The sequence below is a fragment of the Festucalex cinctus genome, chromosome 6, assembly GCF_051991245.1.
Source record: "Festucalex cinctus isolate MCC-2025b chromosome 6, RoL_Fcin_1.0, whole genome shotgun sequence".
NCBI lineage: Eukaryota > Metazoa > Chordata > Actinopteri > Syngnathiformes > Syngnathidae > Festucalex > Festucalex cinctus.
The window spans coordinates 9,171,333-9,184,006 of NC_135416.1; the positions used below are offsets into that span (position 1 = coordinate 9,171,333).

At 41.3% G+C, this 12,674-nt stretch overlaps 2 protein-coding genes and 1 long non-coding RNA gene across 4 annotated transcripts; 2 read left to right on the forward strand and 1 right to left on the reverse strand.

The window, feature by feature from the left end:
- Positions 1 to 1,098: 1,098 nt before the first annotated feature.
- On the reverse strand, positions 1,099 to 2,393 carry LOC144021405 (uncharacterized). The gene is made up of 3 exons (XR_013284128.1): positions 2,178 to 2,393; positions 1,566 to 1,793; positions 1,099 to 1,491 (listed from the first exon to the last, which is right to left on the reverse strand). It is a non-coding gene; the product is annotated as an uncharacterized LOC144021405 (long non-coding RNA).
- On the forward strand, positions 1,103 to 5,773 carry LOC144021402 (TBC1 domain family member 24-like). Of its 2 annotated transcripts, XM_077525653.1 has the most exons (11): positions 1,103 to 1,318; positions 1,385 to 1,557; positions 1,624 to 1,885; positions 2,189 to 2,302; positions 2,802 to 3,218; positions 3,301 to 3,540; positions 3,622 to 3,777; positions 4,464 to 4,527; positions 4,627 to 4,725; positions 4,806 to 5,070; positions 5,305 to 5,773. In XM_077525653.1, the coding sequence occupies exons 1-11, from the start codon at positions 1,110 to 1,112 to the stop codon at positions 5,487 to 5,489; spliced, it is 2,184 nt and encodes a 727-aa protein (XP_077381779.1). In that variant the 5' UTR covers positions 1,103 to 1,109; the 3' UTR covers positions 5,490 to 5,773. The 2 variants fall into 2 exon arrangements, with proteins under 2 accessions (XP_077381779.1, XP_077381778.1); XM_077525652.1 differs by having other exon boundaries at positions 1,385 to 1,885.
- Positions 5,774 to 6,544: 771 nt separating this feature from the next.
- On the forward strand, positions 6,545 to 10,382 carry LOC144021404 (uncharacterized). The gene is made up of 3 exons (XM_077525657.1): positions 6,545 to 6,753; positions 7,771 to 7,822; positions 8,766 to 10,382. Exons 2-3 carry the CDS (start codon positions 7,780 to 7,782, stop codon positions 9,911 to 9,913), a joined length of 1,191 nt encoding a protein of 396 aa, XP_077381783.1. The 5' UTR covers positions 6,545 to 6,753; positions 7,771 to 7,779; the 3' UTR covers positions 9,914 to 10,382.
- The last annotated feature ends 2,292 nt before the right edge of the window (positions 10,383 to 12,674 follow it).

Below are 12,674 nucleotides of genomic sequence, written 5' to 3' on the forward strand. Positions count from 1 at the left end.
AGTCTGGGGGAAAAAAAATAAAATAACAAAAATCATATTTTCTGACAAAGCCTGCCCTGCATTGTGAAAAGGAAAAAATAAATAATGATTAAACTCTTTTCAAATTTAGTTCTCTGGTTTGTGCTTTGTATTAATATTTTTCATCGCAGCCACCTTGTTGTCATCTATGGCTTTAATTAAAGCAGGTCTCCTTGATTGTGAATTGTTATGGAAAGTGTCTGGAATGTTTCTAGGATTTCAAGTGGCATTAAGAGTTGGAACTGCGCTTTTGAAGTGAGCCTAGAATTAAAGGCAAATTAATTAATATTATTAAGATTTGAAGATTATTTTAAGATCTTCTGGCACCTACAAGTTATAACCAGCTAGTGTTGATATGATCCTTGCTTTATTTACAGAATCTGCTGGCAGTGAAATTACATGTGAATGCAAACATTTTTGCACCTGTGCTGTTACAGTAAATAATTTGTTTTCCACCGTTGGTGTTGGAGCCCACGTGAGATAGGCATGCGTAGAGGTTGAATGTGTCATGGCCAAACAGTGGTTGTGTTTAGATCAAAACACTCACCTGTTTTGTTGAATAATAACTTTCTGAAGATTTCCCGGAATAGTCCTAGTTGGCATTTTGATCCTGGAAAAGTTCAGGGAAAGAGCAGTACTTTCCAATTATTTCCAATGACCTTATTTTGACATGGTTAAATAAGTTAAACAGGTTTTCAAATATACTAAAAAAAAATAATAATAAAATAAAATACTGTACTTTATGCAAATCCACCAAATTATAGTATTACATTTTGTAGCAAATTTTTGTAAGTTATTTTATTTAGAGGACACGGGCTCAGTTGCTGTCCAGAACTACAAGAGTGTTCCAAAAAGTAGGCTATTTGTACAGTTACAATTAGCATTTAAGTGATGATCATTTTGACACTGTGGTTGCTGTGTTTATTGCTGATTGCTTTCTTCTGAGAAGGAGACACTTGGTGTTGCCAGATTTAACGCAGGAACGTTCTCCACCTTTCCCGCTCAAAGCATGAAGTCACCACAAACAAGCCTCACCCCTCCACTCCCCCCACCCACAGGCTAATAAAAGGTCCACTCTAAACGTGCAGCACATGCAACCCAACCACCACATAGAATTTCTGGCAAGACCTGATTCACATCTCGAGATCGCCGAAGCTCTTCAGCTGCGTCAGTTTGACCTGAGCACAATGACGGGGGGCATAAGCAGGCAGCGGTCTCACTCTTATTACAACCCTGAGGACAGCAAGTCGTATGGAGTACAGACACAGAATAAGGAGACCTGTCAAAGACCTCGTTCAAGGTAGGAGTTCTATTCTGGAATGACTTGCTAATTAGCTACTAGCTAATGTGTGATCATGCTTTCCAGGTCTTTTTACAGCTATGAAACATCACAAGATGACTCCGACAATGACTTGGGTCATATAACCGTGTCCATTCCAATGAGGCAAAAGGCGACCACTCCACCCCAGCATCCTGTGAACAAAAATGAAAAGTCCAAGTCAAAACCAAACAAGCAGTCACTCTCAAGAGACCTTAACGGTAAGTACATCTTGTATGCCACTGCTGGGTTTCACAACCGTCATGGAACGCTGCACATGTGTTCAGGTAGCAGAGGCAGTCTTAAGTGCGGGTCCATGATGACCATCTCTGAGTCGGACAGCTGGGAGATCTGCTCCAGCTCTGGCATGAAATATGGTCAGTTTGTGGACTGGGAGAAGATCGATCCGGAAGCTTCGGAACGGTACCAGCAGATGTTGGAGAGCGAGCACCAGCAGCTGAAAGCCATGGGAAGACAAGGATTCTGGGCTATGCCTCATACACTGAGGGCAAAGGCTTACTATCACATCATTCATGGCATCCATTCCAGGTGAGCACTTCAAAAGTCAAGACAGGAAAGCTGAGAGATTCAAATGTGCCATACACACTACTACGAAACATACTTAAGAAAAACTAGACGGATCTGGAAAATACTAATCAAATATTTTAGAGACAAAATAGCCTATTTTTACACAGAAAGAGTTGTCAAGCTTATACGGCACAATAACATTTCAAACTCAGTCCTTTATTTTGAAATAATAAACAGCTCCACATCATTTTCTGTATTATGCAATTGTTGAAGTTTCAATTACAGAACCCAAAGTGATACTGGATATTGTTACCTGTGCTGTAGGTGTGACAGTCCAGAAAGAGTCGTGTACTGCGAACTAAGCAGGAAGCTCTTTGGTGAACAAAAGCTCAGCAACCACCCAGTTCCAGAGTACATGGAAGCAGGAGAAATACCAAGGTACACTTATTGTGGAAAGAACAGAGACAATATGTTCTATGCAGTCCCACTAGTCTAAATATGGTATTCTGGTTAATATGGTGTTAGTGGAATATGAGTTAAGCAGCAAAATGCAGCAGTTTATATCAATATCAGAAGGCGGCCATTTTGCTGCTTGCTGTGGCGTGAAAATGACGTCACAGTTGCTCAGGTCTCAGGTAACAACCAATCACAGCTCAGCTTCAGAAAACAGGTGAGCTGTGATTGGTCGTTGCCTGAGCCCTGAGCAACTGTGATGTCATCTTCAGTCGACAGCAAATGGCAAAATGATGAAATAATAGGATGAAAAATGGCTGGATTTTGCTACATAGCTCATATTCCACAAATCAGAATGTCATGTTTAGACTAGTGAGCTCACATATAACATATTGTCAAGAAATGTTTAAAGTTGACTCCCCCTTTAAATGTAAACAACTCAAGAAACATGTTGCTAATTTCTAAAAAACTGATCTTTTTCCAGGTACTGTCTCAATAAAGCAGGACTGAATTCAGTTAAGAAGATTCTCCTCTGCCTGGGGAAATACTTCCCAGACATGAACTTTTGCCCCATCCTCCCTGCTTTGGTGTCACTCATTTTGCACTTCAGCGAGGACGAAGCAGAATGTTTCTACAGCATTTCCAGACTGATTTGCTACAACGACCCGAATAAGCGTTACATTGACCAGACCTTCCTCACATACCGAGCTTCGTGCATGACCTTCGGAGACCTTGCCAACAGGTGTTGCCGGGGCATCCGGAAGTTGATAGCCAGCTCACACCAAAACCTTTTTGAGTTCTACTCCGACTGGATCATGTGGATCTTTGCTGATCTTCCATTTACGTATGCCATCAGAGTGCTGGATGTTTACCTCCTGGAAGGCTACAAGGTTCTTTACAGGTTTGCAGTGATTCTATATGCTTTGAAACCCCCTCAAAACCTTTGCAAAAACAACAAAATAACATACATATCTTGTTTTCAGAGTGGCGTTGACTTTACTGAGCCTCTACAAAGTGTCCGTGTCGTCCAGAGTTGCAGATGTGGAGGATTTCAGAACCGACATGAAAAGGTTTGTGCAGAATGTGGCTCGCCACTGCACGGCTGAGAATCTTTTGGAGCGAGCCTTTCTGGTTCCAGTTGCCACGAGGAGAGAACTCAACCTCCTCTTCAAAGCCAACAAGGTCTCGCTCATGCAAAAAGGGGTCAGCATCCACCAGAAGAGGTGAGTCACCAAGAACAGAAGAACATTCGAATTATTATTCCTCAATGTCATCGTCTCACCTTTGTTATTTTGATCCTAAAGACAGTCAGTGGATACGGTGGACTTCAACAACATTAGCTCCAGTGTCGTGACGGGGACAGAGATGAGAGTGGTCTGGGCCTGGATACCGGAACGCTTTGCCCTTTTCAGTCCCATTAAGCTGTTCAGTACAACAGAACATGGAGAAAGTCTTGCTTCGTAAGTCAACACTTTCTGCCATTGTAAGCACAATGGATGGATGGATGGATGGATGGAGAGTTTTTTTATTTGTTTTATTTATTTTTTATTTTTTATTTTTACATTACTACAGTTTGGACCAAACAAACTTTAAAGCTACTCAACGCAGAAAATTGAATTTCAAATCGCTACTGCCACCTGTGGCCAAAAAATGAAACTACACTTTCCCTTCTTCATATACACAACGCACCCGTAACGTCACATCCGCAGGCAGAGGGCAAAAAATTCGAACCTGAATTCTGTCTTGCAGGAGTTCCCATAATGAACAGCTAAGGTGTTAATCTACTAATTAAAAAATATTTCAGTCATAAATGGTCAAATAAAGAGGCTATATTGTAAAGATATTTGGGGTAAATTGTTACAAAGTGCAGCTTTAGACCACGAAGAACCATTTCTGAGTAGTGCTAGTGCGTTACTTAAAAGCACTTGCACAGATGCAGTTAAAAAGACAATACTATACCCACTTGTCGAGTTAAATGTCTAGATCCTTACTGAGCTGAAACTTGCAGTGTTTTGCATTTGATGCATATTTTTCCAAATTGGGTTGAACTCCCCTTTTTAACACAAGTACCAATATATCTCCTCTGTTTATTAATGTATGGGCTTTATTATTTGATCATTCATATTCACCAATTTCTTTCACGCAGATTCTATTATCACGTTGAGGGTCACGAACCTGCAGTGTTGATCATCAAAACAGTGGATGATGAGGTAACATTACCTACCAAACTATAGCTGGTGGGCATGTACACAATATAGAAAAGATGATGGCTTGCAACACAATTTAAATTGATTAAACTGTTTTCATAGGTCTTCGGTGCCTTCATTTCATCAGATATGACAGAGCGGCACAAGTACGACACAGATAAAGCCACATTTTTTGGAACATGCGAATGTTTCGTTTTCACGGTGAGCCATCCCATTGATACCTTGCGTCACAATTGTATTGGGATATCCACCAATGGCAATAAACATGATTGCTCATTCAGCTTCGTCCCAGCATGGAGCGCTATCAGCGAGCCATGGTCAACATCATGACCAGGAAAGTCTCCCCTCAGCAGCCTCAATTCGGCTTCCAGAGCGCCTCCAACACATCTCTGACGTGTCCAGCTGGGACGCCCCAAGACCCCAGCTACTTGACCATCCCTTTCACAGCCCCTTCCCTGGAACCATTTACTGCCAAGGAGCCAAAGAGGTCCAAGGAGCAAGAGGCTTCGAAGTTTATCGCCGGCAGTGATGAACAGCTTGTTATTGGTAAGTCAATTGCTTACTGTTAGGTCCTGGAGTTATTAACGCTTTTGCGAATTGAATTGATTTAAAACTCTTTAAAGCTCTAGCTAATTTGGACTTGCCAAAAAAAAAAAAAGCATGCTCTATTAGGTTGAAGTCAGGCCATTGACTTGGCCATCGCCAATTGCAACTGCAAAAGACTCATTGCAATGAAGTTCATTATGCACAAGGTGTCCACATCATTCTGCCTTCTTTCAGGTGGGAACGGAGGCCACGCACTCTGCTTTCAACAAAACCTCAAGGCAGGCTACACAGAGGCTTGCGACACATTCAAGAGCCCGCCCCTCTGCAAAGGACATTTCAAGATCCAGTCTATGGAAGTGTGGGGAATCCAGAACTCCATTTGCTTTTCTCACTATTTTGCCTCCCAGCAAAATATTTAGTTCGACTCATACCCTTTACATTCACATTGCCTTTTGTTTTACTGATTTTTTATATACTCCATAGTGCACTGGTTAAAATCGTTTTACTTTGTAATATCAAACCACATGCCCTCAGGGACTTAACAAACCCACATCCAACAGGCTGCAGTGGGGCGGTCAGCTGGTCAGCTGCTGTATGTGGACAAACAATGGAACATGCGGTTTTGAATGTGGCTATGTGTGAGTGCCAAATGGCCTCTTACCTCACTTCTGGACAAAATTAAAGGTGTTTGTACCACACATAATGTCTACTGGTTGTTACTGCTCTTTTGCAGTGCTCTCTCCAAGCAAAATATTTCACCTTTACTCATTTTCAGTTTGTCAACAAGCGTTCTTATGCAATTTAATGCCCATTCAATAATGTAATCACAGTTGTTGTTTTTGTTTTTTTTTAGTTTGGTTTATTGAAAGGACGGGTTAGGGTTTGAGTCAGGCCTTACAATCAGACCCAATTGCAGGTGCATCTCAGTAATTTACAATATAGTGGAGCATGTAATTTTTTCAGGAGTTCAATTCAAAAAGTGAAGTTGCGTTCGAGTTATATGCGTTCACATAAGTATGCGTACGTGTCTGCGTGTATGAGCGTGTGTACACGAAAGAGTAAACGCATGTTTGTGCAAAATGGCAAATGTGCAAATTGAATGTGTGTCATCTCATGGCCATCCCTTAGTGAGTCATTGTGTCACACTGGCTTGTTCCACCCTATCGAAAAATTTCTAGATCCACTCCTGAGTATTTTTGTTGTTGTTGTTGTAGGCCACTCTTAACAAAGTGCAGTATATATATATATATATAATAAAATAAGAACATGCTATTCCTATACCTTTAGAAGTAAGTTGGTGGTGAAAAATAGAAAAATATGCCTCACACTGTGCTTTTAAACAAATTTATTAAATAAATAAAATAATGTAAATTATATGTACGGATTTTAAGGGGGGAAAAACATATTGCTGTTACGTTTTTAATGAGTTATGTTCAATAAAGTTTTTTTGTGTGTTTTGTTTGTTTGTTTGTTTGTTTTTCTTTTCCATAAAAGCAGCTTGTCCCTGTTTCAGGTGTTTATCACTTAACCGTTGGGAGGCAGCAATGTACAAAACGTGCACGGTATGCAGAAAATCAAGACAAAGAAGAAGAATCGTAGCAAAAGCTGTTTCGGCCTCTTTCACTTTTAATCAAGGCCCGGTTTAGAATATGATATCCTTTGTATTACCTTATCAGTAGAGAGGTAAGGTTTCTTTTCTTATTGTTTTTGTAGTGGCATCAACGGTCTCGCATTATTTTTTGTTTATTTCGTTTATTTGTTTGAACGCAGCTAATGCTAACAACATTTCTCTTGAGTATTTTTGCACACAAAAGGATAAACGTGCACAAACTAGCCCTCATTCCAAGATGAGGAGACACACTGTCTTAACGCCAAAATACATTATGTTGTGTTTGCGTGCATTGCGGACTTGCTGAGATGAATTCGAAATGGTTCAGTAACGCACTTGTTTTGCTATCATGTTGATAGTTCACAATCCTTGAGTCGCCAAAATACGATCAACTTCTGTCGTCTGAATTAACTTGCATTGACTATAAGGTTCAGTTTACAACTGTGCCACCGTAAATTGCCTAACTTGATGGCCATACCATAACATAAACTGTGCTGCTTACAGACAAGAAAGATGAATATCAGTCTGCTTTTCTAGTTTATTAAACATGCAATTGCCGTCATGCAACAGATAAGGTTGTGACTATTTGATTTTTCTCTTAGTGAATCCCACCCACTGCCCAGCGATCCATGGGTGAAGATTAATTAATTTACAGGAGACCGACATTATCTGTCAGAGATTCTGATTCCTCTTAACTCAACTCAACTTTATTTATAAAGCGCTTTAAGAATAGGCATTGCTGTATACAAAGTGCTGTACATAAACATAAATATCAGTTTTGCAGTAAACAAGAACAAAGCAAACATTTTAGTATCATTTTCCAGAGACAAATATGAATAATTTTGAAAAGGTTGGAATCAATGGAAAGTGGGCTAAACACATTACAACTAAGTAGCCTGACCATCAGTAGGTCCAAAAATGTTTGCACAGATTACCCATCAAATTTGGCTGGAGCACGGCAAAATATGTAGGCCGATTAGAGATTAGAGGTGCAACTATTAATCACGGTTCTTGTAATGTCCATAAAATGAATCCTTGCCATTCTCTTTTGTAACATTAATCTAACAGAAAGTGTGTTTGTGTTTTGCAAGGCACTAGCCATGGAGGACGGTTCATCCGCGACAGATCACTCCTCGGATGAAAGTAAGTATTGACACCTCTTTGTGTTTTTGAAATTGACGTTTAAAGGGATACACCACTTATTTAGCCCATTACAGCAATAAAGATTTAATATTTTGTCTATAATTAATTTGATACCTTCATTATTTTTCACATACAAATAGTACCTTTAAAAACTTTTTTTTTTTTTTTTTTTAAATCACTCATTCACACACAAGCTCACTTCATGTAAGCCACTTGGGTCTCCCAGGCGGATGAGCGAACCCGCGCCAATCGGCACCAAAGGCAAGTGACGGTTCCACTCCTCCACCTGGAGCCCTTAAAAACACATTTTGCAACTTGCTGTCGACTGAAAATGACATCACAAGGGCTCAGGTAACCAATCACAGCTCACCTGTTTTCTAGGTTTGGTCATGTGACATTCACCAGCTGAGCTGTGATTGGTTACCTGAGCCCTTGTGATGTCATTTTCAGTCGAGAGCAAGTTGTCAAATGTGTTTTTAAAAGTACTATTGTACATGAAAAATAATAAACATATCAAATTTATTATAGACAAAATATTAATGTTTGACTGTCACAAATTGCTAAATAAGTAAAGTATCCCTTTAAGTGTGTCCATGGGCTCGCCTTGCCCACACCACCTGGTGAGCCTATGCCCACTTTGTCAATTTCAGTGGGCACTATGGGGGCGTTGCAATATAAAATAGACATAAATAGGTGAATTAGTCTTCTTAGGTGTTATTACACAAATGTAATATTAATTAAAACACAGCCCACATTCTACCAGCCGCAATTGTCCTGTGTAAAAGCAGCATTATATTTTCATTTATAGTAATTTTTCCTTGGCTATGCTCCATTCAAGTGCCTCACTGACAATCACGCCGGGTTCGGCTGGTGATCAGTCCAGGGTGAACTTTCCTCACCCCCTTTTTTTTCATTTCAACTCTTTGATATGCTTTCTCAACAGGTACCAAAGCCTTCGACATTGAGTATATCGTAGCGTCCGACCCCAGCGATGACTCCGAGCCAGAGGATGACAAAAAGCCCAAGAAAAAGCAGCGCAAGAGCCACCCTTGCACCGTGTGCAACAAAATATTTGACAGGCTGTCCAAGCTTAACAGGCATAAATCGGTCCACACAAGGCCGAGGACCTTAAAGACTCGCCATCAATGCGTGCATTGCGACAAGACTTTCAAAGAAGAAGAGAAGCTGTTACGACACCAAGACACCCACAACCGGACAAGGGAGCACCCGTGCCCCGACTGCGGTAAAGTCTTCAACAAGCCTTCCAGGTTAGCGCGGCATCGCAGCATCCATGCCAGGAAACCAAAGGTGCCCCACCAGTGCTCCTTCTGCGCCAAAACCTTCGATAAACTTTACAGGCGCATTCGTCACGAGCGAATGCACACGGGCGAGAGGCCTTTCACCTGCTCCTTCTGTGGGAAGGGATTCTCCGAGATGGGCCACTGCAAGGCCCACGAGAAGACGCACCAGGAGAATCCGGAGAAACCCCACCACTGCCCCGACTGCGACATGTCCTTCTTCAAGGCCTCGGAACTGGGCCGGCACCAGCGCTCGCACACCGGGGAGAAACCTTTTCAGTGCAGCGAGTGCGAAAGCACCTTCGCCCGATCCGAGAGCCTGAAGAGGCACATGAGGAGCCACACGGGCGAGCGGCCGTTCGTGTGCTTGACTTGCAACAAGGGATTTTACTCGCGCCAGGATTTAAACATCCACTCGCTGATCCACTCGGGGGAGAAGCCCCACCTTTGCCCCGTGTGCGGCAAAGGCTTCTCGCAGCTGGGCAACATGAAGGAGCACGAGAAGAACGTCCACGTCCGGTCCGAGAAGTACGCCTGCAACGAGTGCGGGGCCACGTTCACCCGCTACAAGTCGCTGAACCTGCACCAGCGGGTGCACACGGGGGAGAGGCCGTACATGTGCTTGCCGTGCGGGCGCAGCTTTTCCTGGAGTCACTGCCTGAGCAGACACCGCAGGACTCACGCTCACAAGCAGATGATGAGGGATGGGGCCAAAGACCTACAAAACCTGCAAGAGTTGCAAGAGCTTGCTGAGGATCAGTGCAGTCGAGAAGATGGCAAGCTTGTTTTGTAAACAGACACATGCGGTAATTTAGGGGCATTGTATCGGTGATGTTTTATAGGATTGTTTGGAATTGATCACTGGGGTTTACCATTCCCCATTCCCTTGTTAATCATGCAGTAAAAACAATCAGGGGTTGGACGAGACCGGTTTGTTTCCCTTCAGTCATATTCAAGACAATTATGACAACTTGATGTGGAATATTTTCCAGCATGACTGTACAGAAATTTGACTGTTGGAGTACGGTAGTTTCCCGAGACAGTTTGCCAAATGTGACCAGTCACCATGATCCAGTATATTATTTTGAAATTCACTTCTGATGGCAGAAAACACGATCAAGTGTGTTTTTTTTCCCACTATACACAGAACCTTGCAAATCAGGATAGTTTTGCAACTGTGTAGCTTTTACACAGCAAGTCAGGAATTTACATGTCACATCAGTGCTAGAGAAGTTAATGTAAAGTGTTTTTTTTTTTTTTTTTTTTTTTTTTTTTTTTTTTTAATTAAATCCAGGGCTTAACTCAGGGGTGGGCAATCTCGGTCCTCGAGGCCCACAGCCCTGCAGGTTTTGCAGGTTTCCCTCTTCCAACACAAGCTGTTTCCAATCAATGTGGTCGTTATCAGTCTAATGCAGAGCTTGCTGATGAGCGGATCATATATCAGCTGTGTTGGAGAAGGGCAACATCCAAAACCATGCAGGGCTGTGGCCCTCGAGGACCGAGATTGCCCATCGCTGAACTGGTCTGACCCACATTTGCCCATGGTCATTAAAAGGACAGTGTGTAGAACTTTTGTTGCCATCTAGTGGTGAACTAATAGAATGCAATGACTTAAGTTGAAGCACTGCACTACTACATTTACTAAGTTTGTCAGTCTGTCTGTCTGTCTGTCTGTCTATCTGTCTAATTATTGAAATGAAGTTTTTTTTTTTTTTTAAATGAACATTGAAAAATAACATTTCTACACACTGTCCCTTTTAAAGAGGCCTTCATTTCAGAGATTTGTTCTCTTAAATACATTATACACGTTGAAAGATAACTGCCTGAAACGTGCAAAGACTAATCTGTCCATCGTTTCTCTGTACCGCTTAGCCTCGCCAGGTTCAATATTTGTGGCGATAGTCTTAAGCTGTTTTTCACCATTTCAGTTTTTCGGCCATAGCTAAAACAGCGGCCAGTGGCCTCTTCCCTACATTTTAGGAACTTGAGTGCCTTTGTGTTGCGTCTTTCTCGACTCTTTCCAGTTGCATGTGCGGGTTTTCTGGAGTTACTTTGGCTGCCTCCTACAAAGATTCACAGCCCTCCCTCTGGCCCAAAGTTATGGGATTTAAGCTCACTGTGCACCCCAATAACTAAAGATGGATGTCTGCATTAAGCACAACCTAAGAGGCATGACAAAAGCATGCCTAAAAGTTTATGAAATGGACGAAAATTGTAAATTAAACACTAAAAAACTATTCCACAACAGGGTGGGGCTTCGGTCCCTTTTTATTCCTCAGTGTACATAAAATTCACATTTTATAAAGGGATACCTGACTCTTTTAGCCGTTTTCAGCAGTAAGAACCTGATATTTTGATAACTTTGTTAGTTTTCAAGTGCAAGTAATTCTTTTAAAAACACATTTTGCTACTTGGTGTCAACTGAACATGACACCTGTCCGCAGGGCTTAGATAACGACCAATCATGACTCAATTTGTGAAGGTCATATGACCAAATCAAGAAAACAGGATCGCAGTGATTGGTCATTACCTGCGCTCTGAGCACCTGTGATGTCATTTGCACTTTGCAGTCAATAGCAAGCGGCAAAATGTATTTGAAAAGGTTTTAATTGTACGTGAAAAGTAACTAGCAAATTAATTTTAGGCAAAACATTAAGTTTTTTTTATAATGTTGTAAATGGCTAAATGAGTAAAGTATCACTTTAAAAACCCTTGCTCATGTTAAGTGCTCTTCACGAAACACTCCAGCGCTAGCCTTTCAAAATAAGACAATTTTTAAAATAGCCCAACCCCCATTTCAACATAGTTCCTTGTCACCAGGGTGGCACCAAAGCACTACTTTTCTATTAGACAGGACTGACACCATCTTGTGATCATTTCAGAAAGCACAGAAGGAGGAAATGGACGAGACTTCCGAGAATAACAGGATAGACTGAAAAATATCTAACTTTATAGCAACATGTCGCATTGCAATGGAAGCAAGTATGTGAGGCTGAATGTTCTGAACTCCTGTTTCCTTGAATCAAAGGGTGACTGCTGCTTGCATAGTTAAGTAGCACGATCCATTTTGAGTAAGTTTCTTAAAAATCTGATTAATCAACAATCTTCCATTATACTGTAAGTGTCCCAATACTTTATTGGTTATGGTGTATATTAAGCCAAGCTAAAATAAACTAGTCACCGATCATGGGGAGGTTTTCTACTTCTTGCATGCTTTGTTGTGAAAATGAACCAATATCCTGCTGTCATTGTCACTTGTGAGTTGTGTCAAAATAAAAACTCTGTCTTCCTACTGTCATACTCCAGGTCACTCATCATGATCCCTTTCAGGGTCGAACTGTCTTCATACTACATCATGCTCTGTCGTAAGTGTAAATTCTTAAAGCGGTCATGTTTTGGTCATAGACTTCTGGTAGAATATTTACTAAATTAGAGTTTAGTTTTTGAAGTCTTTTAAGCATACACTAATACAATTTCACAAAATTCAAATTGAAGTGTGGCGAAAACGTCATAAATCATTACATTAATGCCAACAAATTTAAAAATATTTTACT

Coding starts and splice junctions, on each gene's coding strand:
- LOC144021402 (XM_077525652.1), top strand. CDS start 1,110: ATGCAACCCAACCACCACATAGAATTTCTGGCAAGACCTGATTCACAT. Junction 1,886..2,188: donor ATTCATGGCATCCATTCCAG/GTGAGCACTTCA, acceptor CCTGTGCTGTAG/GTGTGACAGTCCAGAAAGAG. Junction 5,071..5,304: donor TGATGAACAGCTTGTTATTG/GTAAGTCAATTG, acceptor GCCTTCTTTCAG/GTGGGAACGGAGGCCACGCA.
- LOC144021404 (XM_077525657.1), top strand. CDS start 7,780: ATGGAGGACGGTTCATCCGCGACAGATCACTCCTCGGATGAAA. Junction 7,823..8,765: donor AGATCACTCCTCGGATGAAA/GTAAGTATTGAC, acceptor CTTTCTCAACAG/GTACCAAAGCCTTCGACATT.